The sequence below is a fragment of the Colletotrichum costaricense genome (genome assembly GCF_030867565.1).
Source record: "Colletotrichum costaricense strain IMI 309622 chromosome Unknown Scaffold_11.1, whole genome shotgun sequence".
Lineage (NCBI taxonomy): Eukaryota > Fungi > Ascomycota > Sordariomycetes > Glomerellales > Glomerellaceae > Colletotrichum > Colletotrichum costaricense.
In genome coordinates, this window is record NW_026848240.1 from 737829 (window position 1) to 765087 (window position 27259).

General features: G+C 53.3%; 9 protein-coding genes across 9 annotated transcripts, besides 1 other annotated feature; 7 read left to right on the forward strand and 2 right to left on the reverse strand.

Moving 5' to 3' along the window:
• Window positions 1-273: 273 nt before the first annotated feature.
• CCOS01_10606 (uncharacterized protein) lies at window positions 274-507 on the forward strand (the record flags this gene model as incomplete). The annotated part of the gene is made up of 1 exon (XM_060458761.1): window positions 274-507. The coding sequence occupies one exon, from the start codon at window positions 274-276 to the stop codon at window positions 505-507; it is 234 nt and encodes a 77-aa protein (XP_060310563.1).
• A 1427-nt stretch (window positions 508-1934) lies between these two features.
• On the reverse strand, window positions 1935-2435 carry CCOS01_10607 (uncharacterized protein; the record flags this gene model as incomplete). The annotated part of the gene is made up of 1 exon (XM_060458762.1): window positions 1935-2435. One exon carries the CDS (start codon window positions 2433-2435, stop codon window positions 1935-1937), a length of 501 nt encoding a protein of 166 aa, XP_060310564.1.
• A 1683-nt stretch (window positions 2436-4118) lies between these two features.
• On the forward strand, window positions 4119-5233 carry CCOS01_10608 (chromo domain-containing protein; the record flags this gene model as incomplete). Its single annotated transcript, XM_060458763.1, has 5 exons — window positions 4119-4405; window positions 4461-4491; window positions 4565-4644; window positions 4709-5081; window positions 5138-5233. 5 exons carry the CDS (start codon window positions 4119-4121, stop codon window positions 5231-5233), a joined length of 867 nt encoding a protein of 288 aa, XP_060310565.1.
• A 3457-nt stretch (window positions 5234-8690) lies between these two features.
• CCOS01_10609 (HET domain-containing protein) lies at window positions 8691-10571 on the forward strand (the record flags this gene model as incomplete). Its single annotated transcript, XM_060458764.1, has 1 exon — window positions 8691-10571. The coding sequence occupies one exon, from the start codon at window positions 8691-8693 to the stop codon at window positions 10569-10571; it is 1881 nt and encodes a 626-aa protein (XP_060310566.1).
• A 390-nt stretch (window positions 10572-10961) lies between these two features.
• Window positions 10962-11036: a sequence feature (Short protein (CCOS01_10610, KAK1520491.1) was converted to a misc_feature.).
• Window positions 11037-11138: 102 nt separating this feature from the next.
• On the forward strand, window positions 11139-11591 carry CCOS01_10611 (uncharacterized protein; the record flags this gene model as incomplete). Its single annotated transcript, XM_060458765.1, has 1 exon — window positions 11139-11591. One exon carries the CDS (start codon window positions 11139-11141, stop codon window positions 11589-11591), a length of 453 nt encoding a protein of 150 aa, XP_060310567.1.
• A 1822-nt stretch (window positions 11592-13413) lies between these two features.
• CCOS01_10612 (exocyst complex component Sec3) lies at window positions 13414-17818 on the forward strand (the record flags this gene model as incomplete). Its single annotated transcript, XM_060458766.1, has 4 exons — window positions 13414-13498; window positions 13587-15667; window positions 15715-16847; window positions 16903-17818. The coding sequence occupies 4 exons, from the start codon at window positions 13414-13416 to the stop codon at window positions 17816-17818; spliced, it is 4215 nt and encodes a 1404-aa protein (XP_060310568.1).
• Window positions 17819-18951: 1133 nt separating this feature from the next.
• CCOS01_10613 (HECT-domain-containing protein) lies at window positions 18952-24872 on the reverse strand (the record flags this gene model as incomplete). Its single annotated transcript, XM_060458767.1, has 5 exons — window positions 18952-19148; window positions 19219-19368; window positions 19420-24282; window positions 24344-24450; window positions 24508-24872. The coding sequence occupies 5 exons, from the start codon at window positions 24870-24872 to the stop codon at window positions 18952-18954; spliced, it is 5682 nt and encodes a 1893-aa protein (XP_060310569.1).
• A 1039-nt stretch (window positions 24873-25911) lies between these two features.
• CCOS01_10614 (uncharacterized protein) lies at window positions 25912-26157 on the forward strand (the record flags this gene model as incomplete). The annotated part of the gene is made up of 1 exon (XM_060458768.1): window positions 25912-26157. The coding sequence occupies one exon, from the start codon at window positions 25912-25914 to the stop codon at window positions 26155-26157; it is 246 nt and encodes an 81-aa protein (XP_060310570.1).
• A 542-nt stretch (window positions 26158-26699) lies between these two features.
• CCOS01_10615 (uncharacterized protein) lies at window positions 26700-27106 on the forward strand (the record flags this gene model as incomplete). The annotated part of the gene is made up of 2 exons (XM_060458769.1): window positions 26700-26729; window positions 26804-27106. 2 exons carry the CDS (start codon window positions 26700-26702, stop codon window positions 27104-27106), a joined length of 333 nt encoding a protein of 110 aa, XP_060310571.1.
• Window positions 27107-27259: the final 153 nt, after the last annotated feature.

A 27259-nucleotide genomic window follows, 5' to 3' on the forward strand; every position in this document is an offset into this window, starting at 1 on the left:
CGAGGTGGGAGCTTTGGCGCACCCTAAGGTACCACCTACCTTGGTCCTTGAGACCTTGGGTGCTTAGGTAGGTACACCTCATTGTGCGGTACGGGGCGGAGAACTGAGGTGCACCCCCCTCCATCTTCTCTACAAGTACATACCCACCTCACCTCACACTAAAACCATCCCTCTTCATCCCTCATCCCTCATCCCTCACTCATCCCATCCGGGCCATCCCAATCCCAATCCAATCCAATCCAATCCAATCCAAATCTATCCTGTCTATCCACCATGACCAGCGAGCCAGCTCCTCACTCCTGTCCGCTTTCCCCCAGATTGCCGCCAGTGTGCAGGTGCAGGTGCCCTGGTGGCCAGGTGCAGCGCGCGCGCGCAAGCTGCAAGCACAGACGGAGCCAAGGACGGCCCAGATGCAAGCCCCCCCTTCACAAGTTCACGGGCTCAAATGTCCAGGGCCGTACGGTGGTCCCACCTCTGCGCCGGTGCTCTTTTTTTTCATATCCATAAACACCTTTTAATAGCCATTCACTGCACCTTAATAGCACCTTAGCACACTGATCTACCGTGGCATTAAAATAGTTGGAATATTGACTTGGTGAGTTAGGTAATGTCCAATGACGCCTCGCGAAGCTGGCTGCGTCAGGGAGGCGAGCCGTAGGGTCTCATCAGCCAACGGGGAGAGGAAACGTATTCCCGCATCTCCTCTCTCGGAAGGTCGAGGCCAAGTCCAAGATCAAGGTACCTGACGCTGTACCATCCATGACAGATATCCCAGCACACCATAATCAGCCGCCTCGCGCCTCGAAAACAAGGTGAAGAGAGAGCTCGAGCTATCGACACCTTGCTTCACTAACTGCCCGGGAACACCTTACCTTAATTCTACACCGACTGCACACCACCATTGTGACCCATAGCATCTCAAGCGGCTTTGCCTATCGGGGTAACATGGCTAAATTTTCACACACAGAGTTAAACCGAGAATCCCTCGTCCGCGGAGTAGCTCCATCTCCAAAGACTCCATCGACGCGCTCTTGTTGGTCCAAAGTCCCCACCAACTTCCAGAGAGCAAGTCAAGAGTCCCCTAAACCTACCAAGCACGCGATGTGTTCAACTGGGACCCAAACTCAGTCCTCAGATATCAAGACCATCCCGCTTAGGATGTCTCCTTGAGCCGCCGTCATTCCAGCGTCTGGTGGCTCTCTCACATGTCCCGTCGCTTATTCGCTTAGTGTAGTGCTGATCTGGCCCGCGGAAAGGAGAGGGACAGCCCGGCGTCGCCCTGTGCATCAGTGCTACTGGTCTAGCGCTGTCGTGAGGGGTGTACCGGGAACTTTTGCCTCGAGCAAGCTTGCTTGTCGTGTCTCTTCCACGTCGCCTCTTGTCTTGTCTTCTCCCCCTCGGGTCCCGATCTGAACCACCCATACAAGACCCTTTAACAGTTGAGGAAATATTTCTTCAACCCTGCCGAGCTGCCTCATTAAGCCATAATTGCGTTGGGCAGCCTGCCCTCTCTCCGACTCTCTGACTCGGGCCCGTCCTTGAGGGGCCCTGGGTTCGCGGCTTGTCATTGCGAAAGAGCTCCAGTGTCCAGAGGCCACAGGCTTGACAGCCGTCGACGGTTGTGACTCGTGAGGTAATTAGCTGAGGGCACGACCCAATGGAATCCACGGCACAAATGTTCAATAAAACGCAAAGATGCCCAAAGCCAATATGTCGTCTGGTCCAGTCACAGTGGTGCTCCGGTCTCCAGTCTCCAGATACCACCTTTCAACTCACCTCATTCCCATCCTCACCGCGTTGGACAAATTCTGGCTAGACTGGTCGACCGACCGGGGCGCGGGTTGGCATGCCCGGTTCGTTTCTTTAGGCTCCTGGGGTCCCACAGACTCCCACTGGCTTGTATCCGATCCATTTTTCAGGGGGTTTCCGGGAGATCATCCAGGGGAGCCGGTGAAGGACCTCGTGCTAACGGCGCCGACGAACATCGCGGAGTTTGTCTCATGAACATTGCTCACGCAGCATGTATACGTCCTGGATCTGTATACAGTAAGGCGAAGCGGCTGGTCTTCATCAGTTTCTGACAATGTCGGCAAGAGCTTGTTCCGACGAGAGACGGCAGGATTCCACACGTAAACAAGGCCGTGTTCTGCCGAATGTTTGGCCTTGGCTCTTGTTCCTCTCCGCTCCGTGTGTTTGACCCGGGGATGCCATCCGGTGTAAAAGGACCCCGTTTTCCTGCATCTAATAATGGGGTTGGCATCTGCAAGACGCGACGCAAGGACTACGGGACAGATAATCGCGTCCAGGCCACTCATCCTCGAGCTTGCGGCGGCGGCGGTTCCTATCGCCCGCTGTTGCTGGATTCGCTGACACTCCCGGTCCTGGTCGTCCCCTGGAGGCTGGTCGTCTAGTGTAGCCTCCCGCAGCCGCAGCATCTTGGGTCAACCTTGTCTGTCTGGGACCGTCTCGTACGGGCCCCATAAAGTCCACCGAGGAGGTCGACTCAACTGCACACCAATTGACGTTGGCAGCCTGCAGGACACCGATAATTTCCCGTCGCCTCTCGTACGGCAGCTGGAGCTGACACTCAGCGCCACGGCGTGTTTGGCCCTGATCCAGAGCAATAGGCACTCGCTGGCCCGTTCTTCGACCTTAAAATGCCATAACTTGGCATCATCCGCCCTGGGTTTGACGCGAGGGAGAAGCGAAGTAGTTCTGTTGGTCGGTCGGGACCTTGCAGATGATCACCGAGCATGGCTGGCACTGGTCCACCAACTGCGAAATCGAGATCCATGTCTTTTGGCGCTTGCCTAACCCTTTTCAAGAACGTCTCGTTGGTTGTCGTATTTGAACAGCAAATCGCAACCCCTTTTGCACTGCAGAGATTTTGATGAGATGCAAATTACGCTTCTGCAGTTACATGCAGATACGCTGCACATCGAGTCGTTTTTTCTCCGTTGGTTGGAGCGGCACAGTCTTGTTGGTGCCGAGAAGCGCCCTTCACAGGATAAAGTAGCAGTGTCTGGCAGATCTCAGCGAGCTCGCTGGCAAAAAAGTAGACCTCGGCGTACATCGCAGATGCGTTCTTCTTCTTGGATTGGCTGTCGTCGATCGTCAGATTAGCCGCGCACGAACTCATGCGATTTGCCATATCCAACACCCAACGACGTTGGCAAGGGATGATTGCCGTTGAGTAAGGTAACGACACAAGCTTTGACCAGACTAGCTTGCGACGTTGGAAAAAAGTATAATCAGCTTATCGACTACAGCCGGTGTCAATGTCATAAGGATCAAGGCACCGCGATGCAGCGTGTGAGATGTGAAGAATTGGCAGGATCAACTTGGGAAAAAGTTGTTATCTGCTCAGAATTCGTGCGGCAAAACGGGACAGTGAATTGCTTAGGTACTTATTCTGGAAGCTTCCAATCGAGGCGAGAACGTATCAGTTCCTTCCTAGAATTGACTCTCTGGTATTCTACTATACCAGCGTACAATGAAGAGACTACATTTCATCAAGTAAGGCAAGGTACCTTCAAAGAACGACGTAGGTGGGTAACTTACAAACGGGAGTAAGATTCGAGGCCGACCTTCCAGGTTGGAGCTTGGTCCACGGGTTCGGAGCTCCACATGAGCTCCTTCTGCCGTCAGTTGTGGGTACTCAGAGGATGGGGGCTCCCGGACTTGCAGGAAAGCGCCGGAATTGGTGGCGGCAGGTAATATCCGTTCTTTCTCCTCCGTCCAGAGAAGTGGCTAGTGCTCAAAGATCACGTGATAGTCAAGCGCCACAATTGGCTGTGACGCGACTCTGCTACAGCATCTTGCTACCTTTGTGCAAAAGTTGGGGTAGCTTCCGGTATTTGCGATCGTCTCTTTGGCAACGCATCGCAGCTTCCTTTCACGTTGAGTCTTGCGCAACCTCCTGTTTGCGACCATTCAGGTCGCTACTGCCTAAACGAGCTGCGTATACACCTTGGAATAAACAATCTCTACACAATGCCTCCCGGTAAGTCCTCACCTCTTCGAACTTCACCCCTCGCGCCACTAGCCAAGTCGCGTCGAGATTGCGACAACACACTTCACGACGCGAATCCTTCACCAAATCTCCATACAACGTCACAATGTCGCGTCGCATGAAGCTGACAGCTTCTATAGCTATTAGCGATGACGAGATGTCCGACGCCGGCGGCGAAATCGCTATCCCGCTCAAGGAGAAGCGCGCAAAGAGCCGATCCGCAGAATACCGAGACGATGTCAGCGAAGCTAAGAGCGAAGAAGACATTCCCATCATCTCCGGCGACCTGAACGGCAACGCCACCAAGCCTGCCAAAGCTGCTAAGGTAGCCGCTGTCGTGGCCGATGAGGAGGACGAGGAAGGCGACGAAGACGACGATTTGGAGGCTGATGAGTACGCTACCCACACCAAACGGCTTTGCTCGGACAAAAGGGCTGACCGGCCATAGATACGTTGTCGAGAAGATCCTTGACCATGTGGTGTCCGACGACGCAAGTGGCCCTCTTCTGTTCTTCTGTTGGCAGTGCGCCTCGATACTAACGCTTCTTGCAGGGCACTGTGAACTTCCGTGTCAAATGGGAAGGTTACTCTAAGAAATCAGACCAGACCTGGGAGCCGGAAGACAGCCTGAAGTAAGCTTCAAACTGTGATCTGCGATCGACACCAATTTTGAAACGACGCCTAACACATTACCAGGGAAGGCGCATCAGAGATCTTGGAAGAATACCTTAAGAAGCTCGGTGGGCGTGAGGCGCTGTTTGAGGAGAAGACCAAGGCCAAGACCACGAAGAAGCGCGGCCGCCCCAGTGCTTCGTCATCTACACCGCCGGCGAGCAGCAAGAGGGGCAAGCGTAATGGTCACCCCGCCGAATCTACACCTCCCGCGTCAGTAAAGGAGGCTAAAGCGAAGGCCTGGACGCTGCCCAGCGGCAGCTGGGAGGATGACGTCGAGTCGATCGATGCCTGCGAGGACGAAGAGTCAGGCTCCATCATCATCTATCTCAATTGGCGAAACGGCCAGAAGACTAAGCATCCCAAGGAGGTAGTGTATAAGAGATGTCCCCAAAAGGTATGGTCCCTTGTATCTCGGCGCAACACGGGATGACGACGCTAACGGATACGTAGATGCTGCAATTTTACGAAAAGCACATTCGCATCATCAAGGCGGGACCCGACGCCGATCCTACGGACCTTGATACCGCGCCCGAAGCCAAGATGTAGGACACGAAAATAAGGGTGCCGTTTGTGAATTTTATTGGGAAAGGACTGGCGTTTGGGCTCGTGATACATCTGATATCATTAGCAGGTTCTCGAGCGCCGTTGGCTTGGCTTCTGCTCGTTGCGATATTTGCACGCTTTCAGTCCTCGGAAGAAGTCTCATCAGGCCATATCTAAAATCAGGTCGAAGGCGATCCGGACTGTGGGAGGGCTTGCTATATCCCTATTGCGACTGAATTAGCGGGAGGAGGTGTGCTTCACGGTTATACTTCGTAATTTCGGGAGAAAAGAAAACCGCAAGTTCCTCTGTTGATTCCAATTGCTCCAGCTGATGCGTGAGGTTGCCCTTTGTTGTCTCCGTAAAGGACGTTGAACATCTTACATTCCCAATATGCCAACGCAGCTTGGGCGGGCAGGAACTTCTCGGCGTTCATATTTACGAGTGAGCAACATGATCTCAGAGTCGTGAAAGGCACTTCATCCATGTCAATAGGCGGGTGCCGCCGAGTGCTAGATCCAGGTACGATGCAGGTACAGCTAAGTCATGGCCAAGTAGCGCTTTCGGTCTGGTCAAAGTCACGACACACACAATTTTACAGCAAAGAGTACATCCGACCTCTCCCTAAGACGGAGAGGCTTACTGCGACAAGGGTAAGAAACCTGCAAGTTGCGAGTCCGCGAGGTTGGGTAGTGGAGGACGTCGACAGCAAGCCCGTCGGGATACTCCACTAAAAAGCAGCTTTACATCCCTGCATCGCAGGCGGTTGGGCGAGTAGGACAGCCTGAAAGTCGCGGTAGCGTTGTCGCGGATTTTTTGGCCCAGGGTGGTAGTGGTGGTGGTGGTGGTTGTGGTACTTGGTGGTGCGGCGCGCGGCCCAGCCTCTCGCATTTCTATTGACTTTCGGGTTTTGCGGCTGGGCGGGCGACCAGCTTTGGGAAAGCTGGTGGCGGGGCAACGCTTCTTTTTAACGTGAGGCTTGCCCGCGCTGCATTCCTCACCATTCTCAATTCCCCTCCTCTCTTTCTTCTGATACATTGCATATTCTCATTGCGAAAAAGGGTTCATTTGAACGATCTCGAGGTTTCTTTCCCCCCTCTCCTCCTCATCATCGTCGACTACTCCGTAGTGAACAATCCCGTTGTCCACTCTGAGTCTCTATCGTCAACCTTTACCCACATCTCGGACCCATACGTCTCGGCACTTGACGAATTCCCGGCAGGGACATTGAGCTGCTCATCACGGATTGAAATCTCATCGAGCTGTCGCGAACGACAATTCCTTAGCTTCCAACTGGAATTCAGATCGAGGACAATTGTCTGACAGGCCACCCCAAAGGCACAGACAAAAACCTCGGACCGTTGAAAGATACCACCAAACTCAATCGTCTTCCCGAGACCACATTCCACGGCGTCTCCGCCCAGACCCTCCGTGTCTCTCTTCCTCCTCCCAGCCACCGGGCTCTCCACACAAGCTGTCCCCCGCACCGCTCCACACCGGCGCCGGGCTCACTCCCACAACCCCCACCAAAAAATCATCGCGGCCATTAGAGCTCCCGTCAGCTTCACACTCAAGAACCGCACAAGACCAAAGGAGAACAGTCCTAGCTAGCAGTCATGGTCAAACAAAACGACGTCATCGCGATCATTGTCATCGTGCTGTTCGTCGTCCTCGCCCTCGTGGCCTTTGGCATTTACAGATTGGTCCACGTTGCGCGCCAGAGCATGAGTGTGACGTCTGGGTCGAGTAGTAGCAGCTCCGACGAGATTGTCGACGACTGATCTACTCGCCGTTCATCTTTACGGGGTTTACTCGGCGCTGCGGCTCGCTGCTGCTGCTGCTGCAATTACTATCTACCATCGCATTTACACTGAGATACCACGACAAAAACTGTTTACGCAAGAAAGCGCCGTCGCATTTTTTTTGCGAGTTTGAGAGCGTTATGCCAAGGCTTCGGCTGAGACTACGACATGGAAGGGAGAAAGAAGGGAATGAATGAATCTGGGATGAGTGATAATGAGGAGGGGAAATTTGGGAAACATGGAAAGGGATATGAGACATGATTTGTCGGCATTTTTATCTGGCATTTGCGCAGCATTTTCTTACCATACAAAGTTGGTCATTCGGGTTACAAGATGCAGCAAAATGCGTCTGTATGGGGGAAGATATCTACGAGTGTATGATACTGGATCTGGAATGGGCTGCGCCGGGATTGGCGACCTTTTTGAAGGCATGAAGACGAGCCCATGTACATAGAACGAACAAATGGGATGAAGTAGGCCTTTGAAGGCTCAAGATGAAATAGAACTGAATACTAGATATCACCACACCTGGCAGGATCGATGTACCCGTAGTTTCCTTCTAGGAAAAGGAGGCGTTTGAGGAAGATATAAAAGACCGTTCCTTAACCTCACATTACCTATCCCAGCCATGTATGCGATTGTAAGGTTATCGGCCCGCGGTTGCAAGTGGCGAACGTCTTGCGAAGTGGCCAGCTGCCAAGTACTCGCTAAATTGGTTCTGAAAGAACCTGCCGAGTGACTGATTTTAAATAAACATGTGCCTCTCGTCCGTAAATCACGGTCATCGTGCACGTATTCGTGACTCAATCGCCAGGTTGGAGGCCATGATTGCAAGTGGTAAATGTTTTTTAAGGTGCTATGGCTGTTTGCTAAGTCGGCTTTAGGAGAACTTGTTAAGTAATATATTTTAAGTAATTCCGTACCTTTCTTCTATAAATCACTGTTGTCATTCACATATTCGTGACTCGAAAATCACGAATTTGTGCGAAGGCGCTAGAGCGAATACCAAACGGCACTGCCAATGACAAACACATGCAAAGACACTCGAGAAGATACTAGATAACGCTGCTGATCACGAATCCTTGCGAAGGCGCTCGAGAATATGCTGAACAGCTCTGTTCTTTCTGAAGACAATGGGATAGCCTAGACAAAGGCAGTTGGTTGCAAACTGATATCTGCGTTCCTTCCTTGGACCCATTCAAATCTCTAAGAACATGGTTAAATGTGACGTAGCTCGCGGTATACAAGAACAAAGGATTCCAACGTTAAACGCAAGCTCATTTGCCTTTTTATATAGATTCATGATACTAAAGTTGTTCTTGTCTCCTGGAGCTCATGTGCCTGCAGAGCTACATAGCATAGCCCGTTTGAAGATCATCTGGTTCTTTCCAAGCTGAGATATAGGATGGAAGAACATATGTGAGCCTTTTGACTCGTCGCAAGTTTATGTTTGTGTCACTGCTCTCACTCACAGGTAAATAGTGCGGCATCACTGCTGACAACATGCATGGGGATGCAGGCAATGATGGGGCCACTCACATTGCAGGCTGTGGGTATTGGCTGGTGGGCAAGGAACTCAAGTAGCTAGATCAGGCTATGAAAAGCGACCATATTCTCTTCCATCGACCTCATAAACTCTAGCCATGAAAACATTACAAAAATGCGTCTGATCAATGTGAACACACTCCTACTGGAGGAGTTCATGGGCCGGTGCCCCCAGTACGCAACTCTATCGCACACTTGGAATGGCACGCAGGAGATAAGTTTCAAGGAGTGGCAGAAACAACATGTCGCCAAATCCAAAGAACAGAGGTACGCCAAAATACTCGAGGCTTGTCGGTTGACACGTGAATTCGGCCTCGAGTACCTGTGGGTTGATACGAACTGTATCGACAAGGAAAGCTCTGCCGAGCTCTCAGAGGCAATCAACTCAATGTTCAACTGGTATCAAGAATCGGCTGTTTGCTTCGCTTATCTCGAAGACCTTGACTTTGAGGATACCAGTTTGCCGGAAAGCTCAGGCGACGGTATCTCAAGTCAACAACGACGTTGGCGATCTGAACTCGCTCGTAGTCGTTGGTTCACCCGCGGCTGGACATTGCAAGAGCTCTTGGCCCCGAGGCGAATGTACTTCTTTGACAAGAGCTGGAGGATCCTAGGATCGCGGCAAGACTTTGCGCCTGAAATTTCAAACATCACCGGAATAAGAAACGAGTACATTTCCGGCGCCAAGTCAGTCTTGGACGCGAGCATCTCGGAGGTATTCTCCTGGCTGGCGGGCCGAGAGACGACACGTTCCGAAGACATGGCGTACTGTGTGCTGGGACTCCTCGGTCTCAACATGCCGTTACTATACGGCGAGCGTTCGGCGGCGTTTATACGCCTCCAGGAGGAGTTGATCCGCATCTCGGACGACCAGACAATCTTCTGTTGGACGTGGGATCATACGATCCCACATGACTGGAGTAGTCTACTCGCACCATCGCCTTCGGTCTTCAAGGGCGGCGACCGTTTCTTCTGCGGGTCAGAGACCGACGAGTCTCTTGTCGGATGGAGCATGGCCACGTCGTACTCGATGACCAACGTAGGTCTGCGCATCCGCCTGCCCACGCTCAAGATGTCCGGTCTAGATCTTGCTGTGCTGAACGTATCCGAGAGGAGAAGCGAAGCAGGAGAAGAAGACCCAAGCACAGGCCGTGTTTGCATCCCTCTTCTGACGAGCAATTATGTCGGAACTTCAGATGGCGTCTCGTCACTGATTGACGGTTCTGCGGTCGGCGCTCAACGATGGCCGATACCCGCACGACCCATAGCTCTCTATGAGTTGAGGAACATATACCCCTCCAGCCTACAAGAGTTCTGCATTCATCCACTGCAACGGAACGCTGAATTGTTGAAGTACGCTATTTCACTCTGGTATAAAGGAAAGCCTGGGCACGGAGCATCGCAGATGATTATGCCAATCATCGAGACACGAAAGGCACCACGATTTCACATAGAAGTCGGCTCGACCGACCAGAGTTCCGTGACCTCACAGCATGCAAAACAATCTGAGCATTTCTATGTCAACTCGACCGGCCAGGCGCCCTTCAACACACCATACAGAGGCCTTGTCCCGCTCTTTATAAGACGGCGTGGAACACTCGGAGTTGAGCTACAGTTGAACATCGGAGGCGGCCGCGTCGAGAGAGTCGTTGTCGGGGTCCACGCTGCGGCTGAAGAATATTTTCCTCGGGAGAAGGGAAACGACGATTGGTTTTGTTACTTCAAAGACGAAGAGTCGAAGCGGGCAATCTCGGGAGAGTGGTCTTGTAACATGGCATGCTCACCGGATAGGACCATCTTTGTGCATCTGGGTCGACGTACGATACAGTTACCTCACGGCGTGGTGGCGAGGCCGGTGTATATTTCCTTCTTGCCGTCTCCTTCTCTGCTGGAAAAGATGTTTGATCGATTGGGACTCTGGAAAAACGCGGATGTCATACACAATGCTGTGCATCGCAAAATGTTGAGCTGGCCATGGGATGTTGGTGACCTTTAGATAGGATTCAGCTAGGCCGATCGATGGAGGGCCAATATCGCGTATGGACCTCAAGGCCAAAGCAGACCTATGCTTGAGACTGAACTCGATTTTAAAGTATGGAGGAAAAGCTTTCAGAAGAAAAGCGCTGGTTCCATACCTGTTTCATTGTTTATCTTGTGGAGCAGAAGAAGAGGCCGCCATACATCAACGATGTTCCGCTTTATGTCTTGGCTCACTTGTCTCAATCGATCAATCTCTTGGAGCAATAACCGCATTCAAGCTCCGATCTGTCTAGTTCTCGCCCAAAACTGAAAGAAAAGTACTCCGTTGCGAGGTGAGTCGAGGTGTAAACACCCTTTCAGGGTGCAGACAACTTTAGGGAAGGTCTCTTGGGAGGAAACAACTCGAATGTTACCGACGCAGCTACAGTATTCAACATTTCCTTCACAGAGACCAGAGAAGAGTGTAGGACATATAAATTAGTCTGCTAGCCCCTGACAATATCCCAGCGCTCATAGCTGGCCTACTTCCACTTCAACAGACTGTCAACTAATAAGACAAGGACCAAGCAGCATCGCCACCAAAATGAGCCAAATAGACGGCGGCCTCGATTTCAACTACCCCGCCCGCAACAAGATCCTCTATCAAGAGCAGAACGAAGTGGGCTACGTCGACGGAGACGAAAAAGCCGTATCCAACGAAGCATACCGAGAAGACGGCCCCCAGCTATTCACGGGAGAGGTGCTCAAGCTATGCGCAGGGCACTTTCTCAAAAATTGTATACTTCCAGGCAGCACATACTTCACTGCGGGGGTGACACCGGAAGGTAAGGCCAGGCTCCGCTGCATGAGAGAATGGCCGTGGAAAGAATGCAAACGGACGCTGGGAGAGTATAAGAGTTGGCGTTACAGGTACACGGTCGAGGGCACTATCACATTCCACGGCCGTATACAGCCGATAGGCAGGGAGGGCCCAGAGGAGACGGTTCAAGACGCTCAGACGAGCCAATATCAGACTCAGGTGGTTGAGATGTGGTAGGAGGAGGGTAAGGTGAACGTGGAACAGCAAGAGAGTGGTTAGATTTCTGGTGCTTGGTCTATTGGCGATAGGGCGAGGGTAGCCTTGAGGCCGAGGGCGTCTTCTTGGTGACCCTGCAACGTTGGCAGGTGGCGTTGCAAATTGCTGTGCTCTGGTTGTTGTCCATAATATACCCTCCGTGGAAGAATTCAAAGCTAGATGATGAGGAGAGAAGTCTGGATTACTGAGCTATTGGCAGAGCGATAACCTAAAAGGCACATGATATAGAAAGCTGAGATTGGTTTTATGAGACAGGAACAGATTGAGGCGATATGCGACCGTCTCATTCACCAGCCAACTGTGGTTGATTTCGAAGGGAAAATGAAGTAGCGTTTTTTGACATGGGTTGCCTCAGAGTCTGTGAGGCTCATCGTGTGAGGTGAATCGATGATACCTCTGTTGCTGCTTCACTTGACGTTGATAGCTGGACTTTGAAGTCGACCATCTGAAGTCGGATGCACGGTTCACCCCCAAAGTAGAGTGGTTGGTCATGAGAGCTTCACTGGCCATCTGATGATGATATCCAAACACTGAATAGTGCGCAGCGAGTTGAGCAAGAGTCGGGTGAGTAAGCCTTTTGACTTTGGCGATATAGCTGCCCAAGAAGTACAAGGTTCACTGTCAGAAGTGCCCGAGGGCGTCGGCAGAAAGAACAAGAGACAGAGACGGCATCGGAACCCCGGATGTTGCAGTGATGGGCGTATCGAGGGGGCTATCTCATTCATGGGCAGGGCAGCTTGAAACATGGACTGGTGGGAGGCATGACGGGCGCCCGAGCTCTCTGACGGCAACCTTGCCGGATGATGCGTCTGATATCGGTTCGGTGCATAGACGGAAAACAAGCAACGGGAATATGCGGGCGTGTGTCTCTTCTTACAAGCATGAATTGTTCATGTGAGGTTGAAATATCGTTAAAGAAGGCGGTTATCTGCACGGTAACCTTCGCAAGAAGAGGATTGCTGAAAAAGGGGACTGAGTTGCAGGGCGAGCTGCGAACGAGCCAGGCGATTGCGGGACATCAGAAGTCAATCGGTGGCGGGACATTCCACCACCTTACGGATACTTAGGTACTTGCAGATAATTAGCGTTGTGGCATTGCGAGGAAGGAGCCACCTCATCCCTCCCAAATCAATCTTTCAGCGCACCCGATTGCGTACCTAGTCCAGGGAAGTATGTCGCTGCAAGTTCCCGTCAGGTAGCAGATAGACAGGCATTTGGGCAGGTACCACCAATGTACCGTGGAGTCGATGCGGGACCGAGATGGTAGAGGCATTAGACATTGAATTCTGTGAATGACCAGACTTGACGATTGCTACTGAAGAAAAATGATGGAAAAATAAATCATACATTTTGAACGTGAAAAAGAAAGATTCAAGTAACAGGAACGTCTTCACCAGCCACACTGATGGCGAAGTGGCGGCGCTATCAGACTTAGCTCGGGACTGGCGCTAACAGGAGCCCCAGACTCGACGGTCGAAATACTTTCCACCCCATCAACCAGCGGGACCAAAGGCTGCCCTGGCAGCAAGCTACCCCCAAGGACAGACAGACTCCAGCACACGTCCACCCGTTCCCCTTCTGGCTTGCATCACGACACGACCTCGAAATCCCACCTCAACCTCATTCAACTCCCTTCCGAGCGTATTGTCCCCCCATCGCACCGCCACGCCGCCCTCCCGATTCCGATTGCGCGACGACCATGTAAATGGTTCCTCCCATTGCATTGCGAACACCCTCATGATTGCTCCATTCCACTGCGACGGGACCGCCCTACCGAGCAGCCATGGACAACAGGGCCCAACGATTCGAGGATGAGAAGCGGCGCATCATCGAGAGCTGCTTCATCAAGAAGGATGTAGACGGATCGTGTGCGTCGAACCCCGATTTCGCTAGAATTTCTCACTCAAAAAGTCTGCTTCATATGCGTATGGTACTGACCCTTGCTTCCGTCGATAGTGCTCGAGACATACATCACCCACATTCGAATCACCGAGTACTCCTCCCATCCGACCTCTCCTCCACCGCCTCAAGCACGAACACCCGAATCACAGAAACCCCGCGTAATCGTCGTTGCAGTGCGAAAGAGTGGCCGAGTGCGTATGCACAAAACGAAAGAGAACGCCAACGGCTCCTTCTCAATTGGAAAGACATGGAACCTCGACGACCTCTCTGCCATCGAGTCCTTCACGGGGCCGCCGGCTAACCCGACCTTCCGCGAATGGGCTGGTGATACTGGCTTCATCGTCACCATCGGAAAGCCTTACTTTTGGAATGCGCAATCGGATAAGGAAAAGAAGTTCTTCATTGCCAGCCTGGTTAAGATCTATGGCAAATACACGGGAGGCAAGGTCCCTGAGCTATCGGGCTTCGACCAGGCCGAGATGGCCCAAATCCTGAGAAACGAACGACGACCACCCCCTCCCGCACAGGCTGCCTTCCGACCTCCCGCAATGCCCGATGCTGCTTCTAGTCAGACCAGCCTCGGCGCTCCGAATGCGCCCTCCAACTATGGCACTCCCTCGCCTGGCCCCCCAGGCCCTCGCCGACCACCACCTCTCAATGGAATGGCGAATAACTCACCAGCGGGAAGCATGGCATCTTCGTTCTCGCAGGAACCCCCTACGCTGCGAAGATTCGGGAACAAGAGCCAAGAATCTTTCTCGCCTTCCCTGGGAGGCAGGAGCGACGATACGGGAAGCATGCCGCCGCGCTCACGGAATGGCATGCCTGGGCAAGGGGCCTTTGGTAGGTTCGGTGAGCCAGGTCAAGAGCCTGGACTAGGACCACCTCCGCCAATCTCCGAAGAAGGCAGACCGCCAGAGAGGAAGAGGCCACCGATGGACCCGGCAAGGCCCCAGGGACAGGGCTTCAACGACAGAGACCTGGTTCCTGCGCCCTTGGTGAGCCCGGGGATGCGACGAGATCAAGTTGCCCCTCCCCCGAGGAGTACAGCCAGGAAGAACTCTCTTTCACAGAGGTCAGATGGAGGTTCTTACAGGGACAACCGACCAGTTACACCCCTTACGCCTGGAGACCCGGGTGCACCAGATGTTCCTCTCGCACTCAGAACCCCAACAAGAAATGGGGCAACACCCACAAGACAACCTCCTCCCATTGTCTCTCCGCCGCCTGAAATCCCTGTTCCCCCTGTTCCCCCTGCCCCAGTCTCTCCCATCGTGCAGAGTCCGCCTCCAGCCCCTCCACCAGCGCCTGTAGCTGCGGTTGAGGAAATCATACCCGAGGAGCCTCCGGCTGTTGAGCCTACCCCTGAGCCTGAGGCTCCCGTGGAACAAGAAGATGAGAGTCGGCCAGGTTTAGGACCGATGATTAAAGCAAAGAAATCCAAGAATGACCTTGCTGGTGTGCTCTGGAAGGCTGCCTCCGCTGCCTCAGCTTTCAAGCCTCGGCCTGGTGGTGCTGGTGAAAGACTTCGACAGCTTGCCACAAAGAGCACTGAACCTGCCGAAGGAATCACAACAGTTTTCCAACCTCCGCCACGGCCTGCCTCCTCTGACGGCCCCAAAGTCACATCCCCAGAACCTGCAGTCGAAGAGACTGCTGCACCTGCGGAGCCTCCCAAGCGCACATCTGGTGTGCCTGAGGTCAAGGTCACTGTGCCTAATTCTAGTCGACCATCAAGCTTGCAGCCCTCGATTCAGGAAGTTATTAGCGTGAAGAAGCCAGAGGAATCCGTAACCAAGGAGGAGAACAGCAAGTCGATAGTTGCCGGTAATGACGCCAAGTATCTTGCATCTCTTGGTATTGACCCCACAGTCTTGGATAACAAGAGCGGCGAATTCACAAAGTGGCTTGACTACTTTGGCTGGGTTCCTGGCGAGCAGATGAGATCTCGTAACGTGGACGAGATGAGGACAGACCTTGAGCGAGAGCTCAACAAAGCCCAAGCCGGCGGCTGGCTAGCCCGGTTCCAGGAAGAGGATGATCGTGTCGAGGCTATCAAACGCGGCATCGATCTGGCAGTCGCTGAGTGTGAAGAAATGGAGAATCTTCTGACGCTGTACAGCGTTGAACTTTCGGTAGGTTGCTTCGTAAACTTTCCGAAACTGTTGCTGACTAGAAATAGACTCTTTCTGATGATATTGCATACATTGAAGCCCAAGGCCAGGGTCTTCAGGTGCAAACTGCTAACCAGAAGCTGCTCAAGAAGGAGCTCGAGTCTCTTCTTGAGACAACTACTATTACTTCTGCTGATCTGAACGCCTTGAGAGCGGCGCCACTGGAAGATCTGAACGGCCTTGAGGACATCGAAATGTCTTTAGTCACTCTCTACAAGGCCATGATCAAGATTGATCCCACATTACTAGGGGGCGAACCACGAAAGAGCGAAGATATCGGCGGAGAAGTTGATCAAGCCGTGGGTCTCGAGAACACCGACTATGGCAAGATGAGAATCGTTCAGGAGAAGAAGGAGATGTACCGACAAGAAAGCGCTGTCTTCTCGCGACGGTTGGTCGGCTACATGGCCCAACAGTTCGATGTGGCCTACAACGAAGTCAACAGAGCGCTTCGCGAAGCTCTTTCAAGAAAGGTGGATTCTCGCCACCACGACACCGGTCGGGACATGTTGTGGAAGTACAGTCCCTTGATCAAATACGCCAAGGACGTCGACCCCGCCAACTGGGATCGCATGATCCAGGTCTACCAAGACAAGAGCCACCCGGTTTATAAGAACGAATTCCGCCAGGTCTTGGAAGCGTGGAAGCGCAATGCGCGCAAGATGACCGCTGACGAGACATCCGAGCTCCTGTTTACATTTGAAGTCGAAAAGCAACAGGAAGGCAGAGCGACCACTGTCAGGAAGCTTACCGTCAAGCGGAGTCAAACATTGGCCAAGAGTCTGCGTTCGCCCATCGATACCAGCAGCAGGACTAACCTGAAAGAGTCGGGCGAGAACCGAAGCCTTCCTTACGAGGTATTTGGGCAGGTACTGGACGACCTTCTGCCGTTAGTTGAGATGGAGCAGAACTTCATCATCGACTTCTTCCACGCCACCACACTGGAGCAATCGGACTTCCCGGACCTGGTCGCAGCCAGCAGGCCGACAGATCGGAGAGGCGGCGACTTGCGTCGCCATCGTTTGATGGAGCCTGACCGCGATCTTGCTCGACGTGTTACTAAGGGTATGGAGGTGATTTTCATCTTCCTCGAGACAGAGATTGCCAAGCTCATTGAATGGGTTGTCCAAGCCGATCCTTTGTAAGTTGACTGCAACTCCATTTCATCGTCATAACATACTGACCAGATGCTCCAGACAAGGTGCTGGTGTCTTGGCCGTTCTCGAGCGGAACCTGTTGGATATCCAACAATCCAATCAAGACTTCCTCAACGCTCTTCTCCAGAAACTCCACGGGATCTTGGAGTCCCGATTTAAGAAATTCGTCGACGAGCAGATCCGCGCCATCGAGGAGACTAAGGTCAAGATTAATAAGCGCAAGGGCGTTATTTCGTTCATCCGTGTCTTCCCTCAGTTCTCCAACGCCGTGGAAAATATTCTCTCGGGTATCGACCCTAACCTAGCCGTGCGCAAGACGGTTGACCGCGAGTACGATCGCATCCTCAAGTCCATGTTCGACTCCCTCAAGATCATTGCCCGCGAGAACCCCGCAGTCAGCGTCGGTGCGGCAGGTGCGGATCCAGAAGACAAGGAGGCTCTCAACTTCCACATTCTGCTCATCGAAAACATGAACCACTTCCTCGAGGAGATCAACACGCACAGCCTCAATGTCCTCGAAGACTGGCGTGAGGCTGCGACAGGCGAGATGAATGAGCACATGAACCTGTACCTGAACGCTGTGATGCGCCGCCCCCTCGGCAAGCTTCTCGAGTACGTCGAGAACATCGAGGGCCAACTGCAGTCGGGCAAGCCCGGCTCGAGCATTGCTTCGCAGCCATCCAATTCCAAGTCCACCTTCCACAAGGTCTTGGCAACGTACGACTCGCGCGAGGTCCGCAAGGGTATCGAGACATTGCGCAAGCGGGTCGAGAAGCACTTTGGCGACGCGGACGACCCTGCTCTCAGCCAGAAGCTTGTGATCAAGGTGCTCCGCGAGTGCGAACGCTTCTACGGCGAAGTGGAGCTGCGCATTAGCCGCATCACCGCCGACGTCTACAGCGGAGACGTCCTCTTCGAGTGGCCCCGCGCCGAGGTTAAGTCTGGCTTCCGCTAGAGGCATATGCTGCTTGGCCTGAGAGCTGGGACCTATTGATTTGATGCCGATGATGCTGCCATAAGAAAGCAAGCCAATCGCAGCATCAACTTTTGTCGAATTGACTTTTTTCTCCCAAGAACCCCCCCCGTTCTGTTTAGGTTGCTTCCTGACACGACTGAGGGAAGCATTGCATTGCGGAAGGACGACCGGGTTTGTGTCAAGTGTACCCGCAACTGCTTACTCTGGCTTCTATTTTCCCTTCTCAAGATACCTTTCTACGAGCAAGAGAAGATGAGAAAATTTGGGGACCAGAGAGAAGGGGAGGATAATGGTGGTGGTGGGGAGGGTGAACATGTTGTTTTTTTGTCATGTTGTTTCTATAGGCGGCAGAAGGGCAAGGGATATCTTTGGAGGCGACGTTTTTTGAAGGCCACTTGCTCCGAGAGGGAGGGATCTTCGGTATCCATGGATGGGTATGGACAACAAAGCCTTTGTATTGCGCGTAAATAGGAGAGGGGACATTAGATTCCTGTGATGAAATGAGAGACCTTTACGCCGTGTAACCTCATTCTCTGATGAACACCTCTTAATTCCTCGTGTCGAGCAAGTTGATAGCCTGTGCAACGCACGGCGGGAACGACATGATCACGTTTCACTGACACAGGAGGCACGACAATGTTGTCACAAATCAATTTTGACCATTCTATCAACGGGATCCCCTTGGCACGTCACAAACCAGCAGGCTTTAGACGGGTCTGGTCATGGACCCTAGAAACAGTACCGAAACAAGAGAGAAATGCCTCGAGGCCATAGCAGGAAGGCAAGCCGAAAAGCACGTCTGACGCCTAACGAACCTGCCATGCAAAGTCGGGTGGAGGGGCTTCGCTTCGATGTGTGTTGTTACCCTCGCCCTTCAATCCACCTCACCCAAAACTGGTGTTCCCTGACCCAGACCGTTTCCATCCATAAAATCTTTATTGTTGAAAGAATACCATCGCCCGATGTGCAATGCTTGTTCACGTATTTCATACCACAGTCATGTAAAGGTGGCGACATTCGCTGAGATGGCCAACTCGGCCATCTGGTTCGCTATCTGTTTTTTTCTGTTTTGGGTTTCCTGGAATTCGCTGAGTCGGTGACAGAGACAGCGTCTATGACAGGTGGAAAGCTCCCTGGCCTTCCTTGATGGCAGTAGAGAGCTGTTTGCGCATGGCTTCGATGTTGGTGTAGTCGGGTAGTTTGAGGTAGTTCACACACGTCATGACACTGGGGAGATAATCGTCAGACGTGTAGGGATGTTCACTTGGCTTGCAGACGACCGTGAACATGGGCGTCAAGCTCTTGAATCCTGTTGTTTAGGTTAGTCTTGGCTACTTGGGACAAGTCGATGAACGAGAGAGAGAGAGAGAGAGACGTACCTCCTATGGGGAGCTTGGGGCTGCCCGTGGTGAATTGCAGGAAATCGCGGCGCTCAGGAGCCGATAGCTCGCTCATCGTCTGCAACAAGTTCTTGACGGTCTTGCTGTCCATGTTGTAGCCGTGGTCCGCCTTGATCGAATCCATGAGTGCTAGCGAGGATGTCAGTATATCATTAGCCGGACATGCGAGGAAGCACTTACTTTCGAGAGACCAGTCCTCGTCAACCCGGCCAAACAAAGTTACCAGCTCGTCGGGAGTGAATGCGCTTAACGCAGAGTAGGGGAAGACCTGAGAGAAACCGGTGCGGAAAGCGTCTACCTGGCGGCGAACACCAGTGCCCAGGGTCATGTCAATGACACGCTCCAGGTACGAGTCCACGTTGTCAATGGTGACCCGAATTTGTCCACCGTTGGGGATCAGCTCGATCTCTGGAAAACCAGGAAGTGTGAAATCCAGGCACAGGTCGTCCAACTTGACACCGTCAATAACAATATCCTCTGTATCGGTAACCTTTTGAGCAGGCGTTCGTGAAGGGTCTTCGTCAATTTCCTTCTTGGCCACGGCGAACTTCTTAATGGTCTTCAGAGACCTGGCCAAGCCGGGATCGACGACCTTAACTGCGCCGAGTGATGGCTTCACGCCAGGTGCCGATGAACCATCTCCAATGCGGAAGAAGGTGGGGTTGAAGTTCAGATCAATGATGCGAGAATCGATCATTGAGCGAGCAACAAACTTGCCGAGGGTTTTGAACAGTTGCAGGATACGTTCCCCGTTGGGCGCAATGGCTTCATCGTCGCTGAGCGGCCGAGGGAAAAGTCCACTCGCTCCAGAGATGTACTCTTCCGAGTCGTTCGAATCCATCTCTCTCCATAGCTTGAGCTTTTTCTTGGAGAACTCTCTCGACACCGTCGAGTAGAACTCAAGTGTCGGACCCAAGCCGGTTCCGACTTCCTCAAAGTATTCAACCTCGAGAATGCTCTGAGACGCGCCGTACAGCTCCATTACTTTCAAGGCCGACTCCAAGATCTTCGATCTGGAAATGCGAACCTTCTGGCGCTGCAAACGACCCAAGAATGGTCTGTCGTCGCGGCGGTCGCGACGCGAGTCGTCCGCAGAGTGTGCGTTCTGCCAGCGAGTCATCGAGCGAGCATAACCAAATGAGGTCGACTGCAAGAACAAGTGCCTGGTCTCAAAGGGGAAGAGGAAAGGGTACAGTCGTGCAAGGTCTTCTACCCAACTTGGGAGGCAATTGCTCGCGACGATCAAAGGCTCTTCAAGCTGTCTATTGAGCTTCGCCGTCAATTTGGTGTTGACGAACTGTGATAGGGGCTCGACATTCAGACGAACAGCATCTTTTTCGCTGTTCTCAACCATGACATCTTCGATATTGGCGTTCAAGTCGTGAAGGATGTTGAGGAGGCGAAGGATAGAGGCTGTCGAAGGGTGCTTGGCGAGAGATGCCGGAACGTTTCCTTCGCCATTCTCCTCTGTAGTGGCCTGAGCATTGGAACTGAACGAAAGGGTTTCCGCGGGGGGCGGACCAGGGGCACGTCGGAACTTGATCGGGTGCACTGCAGACCAGACACTTCGGCTAAAGTGCTCATCAGAGTTGGCGGCCGAGGTGTGGACGGCACGGTAAATTGTAGTCTCGCTCGTAATCACCTTGTTGTCGAGAGTGAACTGGATATGCCAGTCCTGTGGCACCGCTTGAATGGCTGCGGCGTAAGACATCGGCCTCGATGAGGCTGCCGGCGTGGGAGTGCTTTGTGCCGCAGGAGGGGGCGGAAGAGCACTAGAACGAGTAGGCAGAGAATTCTGCGATGGCGTGGGCACTCTGGTCCCGTCATCCTTCCGCGCGGTGACCTTTCCACCCGCAGCGATTTCCATGTTGACAGCGCCAGGCTCGGGGCCGGGAGATTCGCTCATATCCTCATCCAAGTCACCTACAATAGCATCCAATGCACTGCTTCCGCCAATCTCTTCGTCGTCGGACAGATGCTTCTCGTCTGCACACTCGAGGGCATTCTCCAGGTCGTCTTCTTCAGGAGGTGGTCTGGACGGCGCTGGGCTATCTGCGGCCGACGCCGCGCTACGACGGGTAGATCTCCTCAAAACGCCCTTGTCTCTGGTGCTGGAAGAAGTATCGGGAGTGGCCGCACTCTCCGACTGAGGTGTTGACTTCGACTTCGTCTTGCGGAGAGAACGCGAGCCGCTGGGCGTAGGCACGCTGGGCGGTGGTGGGATCGGACTTGACCCAGACGCTGCCGATGCGCGCTCCGTAAGTCTAGCTGCCGCATGACTGAGTGGCAAACCAGCAGAGCCTGCCAACGACGCGAGGGCCCTCGAGAGGTTGTCGGCCCGCCTTGAGGAGCCACGTGGCCGTTCCGAAAGACTGATTCTGGGTCTCAGGTAGTCATCGAGAGACTTGAAAGTCGCGATGGCGTGAATTGAAACCATTATGTTTCTATAGGACTTGGGTATAGACTCGTCATCAGCCACAAGTCTGAGCCGAATCTGCTTCGCGAGCATGGACGCAGCACTACTGCGATTGCCATCAAAGGTATTTTGGTGGACAGTGATGACCTCGAAATGCTCAGATCTACTAAGCAAATCTTGAAGTTTGTGAACCATGACACTGAAGGGAGTTGCAGGTGAATCAGCAGTGGCGGTCTTGGGCTTGGACTTGACGCTGTAGCCCATGAAGACCTGCAAGAAGTCCGCCTGGGCAGTGCGGGCTAAACCCTCATCGGGATTGCTGAACACTTCCAAAAGCACTCTTACGAGTCCAGAAGCCAGAAGCTCTGCGCTGGTGACACTTTCGAGGACGTCGGCGTCGAAGGACGAGGCCAGCTTCTTGAACAACTCTATGCCGTTTTCAGGCGAAAGATTACCTGCCGATCTGTTGAGGTAGAAGGCTTCAATCTCTCCAGCAAGATCTGAAAGATTGGTGAGAATCCCAGTCGCCTTCTTCTTCATGGCCTTGCCGTGCTTCTCGGTCTCGTGACTCTCCAAGAACTTCTTAGCCACCTCGCGAATCCTGCTTCGCATCGATGGAACGTCTGACAGAAAGTGTTGAGGCGGCCCGTCGAGCGACATTGTTGAGCCGCGTGAGCTAACCGGCGACCCAGAAATGTCGTCTGGATGAGGCTCGTTCTCATTGTCCTCTTCATTTTCCTCGTCATCCGACTCTTCGTGTTCTTCATCGTCTTCAGACTCTTCATTGTCTGAAGATTGATCACCAGAATCTGCTGCGGCCTGCTGCTCTGTGTTGTGGGACTCCTGTGAGTCGGCCGGCTCTGGCGCTGGGGGCGGCGTGTGCTCCTCGATGGCCAGTTTGGTGATTTCCGAAATGACACCTTCACGGTAGAGCTGATACCGGTAAACATCTTCCAAGCGACTGAGAAGGAGTTCTGTGGCTTGAAGTGCCAGCATAACCAGTGAGGGATGGTCCTGTTGAGATAGGATCGAAGCCAGGAAGGAAGCATAGGATACTGTCTTTAGCGCTTCGCTAAGAATCTCCTCGTCGAGGTTTGAAAGCATCTTTAGCTGGGCTGTGAGAACCTTTTGACGAACGTTGAGGTTGACCGTACTCGAAAAAGCGTCGGTCAAGGTCGGGAAAAGAATAAGAGCAAAGCGGCGAACTTCGGACTTGCAGCTGTCGAGCAGTTCGATTCTCTTATCGTTTGGTGACTTGCGCGTCTTCCCAGCTGCCGTGGAAGAAGGAGTGATGGGTTCTGTCGCGTTCATCTCCACGAAGTCGCCATATGAAGGGTCAGCGTTGCGAGGCAGGCTAGGTAGCAGCTCGCAAATGACATTGAGCGTCTCGATAATCTGCTCCTTTGGTCGATGGATTAAGGCCTGCATGATGACAACACTGTCCAACTTGGAGGCAACGTCTTCTGTACCGCTGGGCGGAGAAACACCGGTAAGGATTTGATACAGTGTCTCCACGATGTTGAGCTTGAACAAGTCCGCCGAAAGTTGAGGGCTAGCACGAGCCGTAAAGGCCAGCACTCGCAGGAATTGCGTGTGGATATCAGCGCCAATGAGATTAGTGGTGCCAGGCACAAGCAGCCTCAACACAGCCTTCAACAGGTCGACACTGACGAGTTCTTCCAGCTTTGCAGACTGGTACTTGAAGCTCTCCACAATGCCAGAGACACAGATCGAAGCCTTTTCGACCACTCGCTGGTCGCTGCTGCCCAAGACATTGAGAAGTGTGGGCATGACATCTCGAATGACCGGGAAGGAATCCTCAGGAATGTTTCGACAGCAATTTGCAGCGGTAGTGACGGCTGTTCTTTGTGTGCTTGTTGCGAAGAAATCCAAGTAAGATAAGCAGGCGGTCAAGCCACCTTCTCGGACAATGCTGGACGGATACTCTGCAGAGATCTTTTCGAGGGTGCTCAGGGCTTGCTCTGCAAGGTCGATGAAGGAAATCTCGAGCAGCTTTTGGCAGAGCACAGGGACAGCCCCTCCGTAAACAACGTTGGCCACGCTGGCGGGCAATGCCTCCATCAAATTTGCCAGGCAACGGCAGGCGAGCAGCATGAGTTCGGGATTCTCTTCGCCCGTAATCTCGTTGGGTTGCATCAGAGTCACCAATTCCTTGACGAAGGCATCAGGTGAAAAGTGACCTGACAAGTTATCCTCGTTGGAAACCAACAAGATTTCAGACAGCTCTTGCAGGGCGATCAGCTGCACTGATGGGTCATCTTTTTGACGCAGGCTGTTGAGAAGATCTCGCAGGCGGGACGAAATACCCGTCATCATGCCTGTCAAGGCCCGCAAGGTACTTGACAAGCCACCGGGACCTCCAGGACCTCCGAATCCCCCAAAGGGATCATCGTCTACGTCGTCATCGTATCGCTGACCCTCGTCGTCGTCATCGTTTTCGTCACTATCATCGTCGTCTTGATGTTCGGGAGGAGGCGGTGGGGGCGGGAGAGGAAGAGACTCCTTTTCAGTATCATCTGTGCCCGTCATTGCGGTGTCGGGATCCGCATTGTTTGCGGCATTCCGTTTCGTCTTGCGGGAGGAGCTGGATGTGTTGGCGGAAGGATCTGCTTATGCCGAATCAGTATCATGCTTCAGAGTGTCAAACTAGAGGCAACTGGGGGTTACCTAGGGTGCCGGTGGCAGTCCTCTTGCTTCGGCTGCTACTGGATTTGCGGCTTGAAGATGCCGAGGGTGCGGTGTTCTCTGATGCGTTCGCAGGATCGGCGGAAATGCTAACAAGCACAGTCAGCTTTGAAGAAAGTACAGCTCCGGCTCATGGGACTCCTTACTCTGGGCTCGACATGGCGACGGTAGATTTGCCCTTTCTCTTGGAGCGAGGCGGGACAGTCGGTTGAGTAGGGAGCTGAGGCGGTGGAACAGCTTCGGCTACCTTTTGACGCTTTGATCGCCTGGAGGAAGCTGATGCAGACTGCTGTGGTCCAGGAGTAGGGCTGGTAGCTTGTGTTGAAGCCTTTCGTTTCCGCGAGGCTGAGGTGGGAGGGTTTGGAGGACTGGAGCTCGGTGGTGCAGGGGCGGCCGCTGCGGGATCGGCGCTTGCAGCGGGTTGTGTCGATGAAGCCGCGAGACTCGCCGCTTGCCGGGCAGAAGATCTGGTAATTCTGGGAGACATGAGTGACTGGTTCTTAGGAGGCATGCCGACCGAAGAACGGAAGGCGAGAAAACGAAGGTAAGGATCAAGTCAAATGTGCCGAGGCCAAGATGTCGGTGGCCTCGTGTGTGTCCGCAACGAACGTTAGATGTGTGTGTGGTGTGTGTGGTGTGTGACGGTGTAGTGGATGTGGATGTACAGTGTACTAGACACAACGAGAGAGGTAAAGCATGCAATGAATTGCTGGGGTGGTGGAGGGAGGGGTCTGCTAGCACTGGCTCGAAGCTGACCAAGCGAGAGGGACGAGAGAAAGGAAGTGAAGGAGAAAAAAGGTATCGGGTCGGGGAAGAAGAAGTGTCGAGGAGACGATAATCAAGACTCGATGAAGAGAGGATGAAGGAGCGGTGCGATGCAGCCGTGTTTCAATGGTTGGAAAGCAGGCGTCTCTCTGCCTTTTTTTTTTCTGAGGTGCTCTAGAGGTACGGTGCGGTGGTGCCTGGCAGGGTGTGTACGGTGCGGTTGCGGTGTAGTGAGGTAGGGCGGTAGGTATAGTGACCAGACCCGCTTAAGTTCGAGATCCCGCCGTTCGGGTACCAAAGGTGAGGTAGCTTCAGGCAGAGGAAGAGGAGGAGAACGAAGGTGAGGCGGATCCTGAAGTCGAAAAAGTGCCCTTTTTCGTGCCTTTTTTGTACTTCGAGGACCAAGAGAGACAAGCGAAGGAGATGAAGGTGAAAGAAGCAGCAGCGAGGCAGAAGTAGGTAGACCAGACCGAGAGAAGGCGGCAGGCAGGCAGGCACGAGACGAGTTGGCTGTCGCCGGCAACTACCCCACGGTACCTGGACGTTGTTCCTGCTGCTCCTGCCTCTGCTCCTTCTCTTGCTCTCTCTCACAGGAATATTCTGCGTACCTGTCACCCGACGTTGATTCTTGCTGCTTTCTCTTCTCTTGTATGTCCTCTTCTTCCTCTTGTTCTCGTTCCTCTTCACTCTCGAGTCTCTGTGTCTCGCTCTCATACACACGAACCACACACACGCACGCTCTGCCTCTTTCGACTCTCTCTTTTGTCTCCGCAGAGCATAAAACAATGTATTGGGGTTCGAAACGAAACACGACAAATACGGGTGAAATGACAACCACCTACCGCTGGGAAGACGAGGTCGAAGCTAGGGTGGACGAGCCCGAACCGGAAGACGATGTCGTCGGCGTAGACGGGAGGCGCGCGGGGGGATCGTGGTCGACTACCGATCTGGAGCGCTGGTTTGCAGAGGCGATTCGTTCTGCCATGGATTACGCCATGAGGCAGGACAGCTCGAGGGTTGCTGGCGATTAGGCGTTGTGGTGTCTTGATGTTATCAGCGCCGTCGGGAAATTGCCAAAAGATACGATGGCGTTGCGAGGTTGGTCCGAATCAACGGATCAGACAAGACGATCTCGTTGCGTTGAAAGTCATCGATATTGATGGCCTGATCTATCCTTTGAATCGCTTATCGTCGTATCGTTATCGTCGTCGTCGTCGTTGTCGTCGCAGGAGAACAGATTCGATGGCGATGTTGAAGGTTGGGGAGATGTATGGATGGGGTTTGGAACCAGACGAGGTTATGCAGCGCCAAAGCAGCACGGGAGAGGAAGAAGGTGTCGGGTCTGACTGATGGATGCCCTGGGCCGTGGCCGGCGAACGGGACAGACGCACCACCCGTTGCTGCTAACAGTTTAACAAGCACCACGCCGCACGCCGCACGCCACACGCACCACCACCACCACCACGCACAACACACACATGCTCCAAGCGGCTCTGATATCGCTGTTCCAGTCCACTTTTTGCTCCAAACGTAGCCACTGGGGGATACGGAGTATTGGGCCCGCCAACTCAACATGAGCAGCCACGAGGGGGGAATCCCTGCGGTAAGGCCCATGCTTATGATGCTGCGGATACAGACGTAGGTATTGCGTTCGCCATTCTCGATACCTTACCTGTGATACTAATCAATACGGGCAGAACTATGCCATGGAACGGTCCCTCTCCTGTCACGTCTACCGTCTGGCTCCGTCCCAACCTCGAACGGCGCCAACGCCAACGCCGCTCATGGACGTGCCGTCGTCCGTCACCCGTCACAAGCCTCCCTATTCCATCCCAGCCTACTAGGTGTTGTCTTCAAATGCTCAGTCCGTACAGCGTCACTGTAGTAGTGTCTGACCGTGCTGGGACAACGTTTGGCAGCTCGACCCCGCCCTACCATCGCTGTCTATCCCCAGTCTCTCAGGTGCTGACCTTGCACTAAGGTACTTACAGCCAAAACAGTTTCCCATCGCATTAAAGCCGCTTATCATTACGGAGCCATGTTTCCGTTTACGCATCCACACCTTGCCCAGTGCGCTCCAGATTCTGACAGAGCTGATTCAAGGTTGGGTGGGGAGACGGCATTCCTACCTTT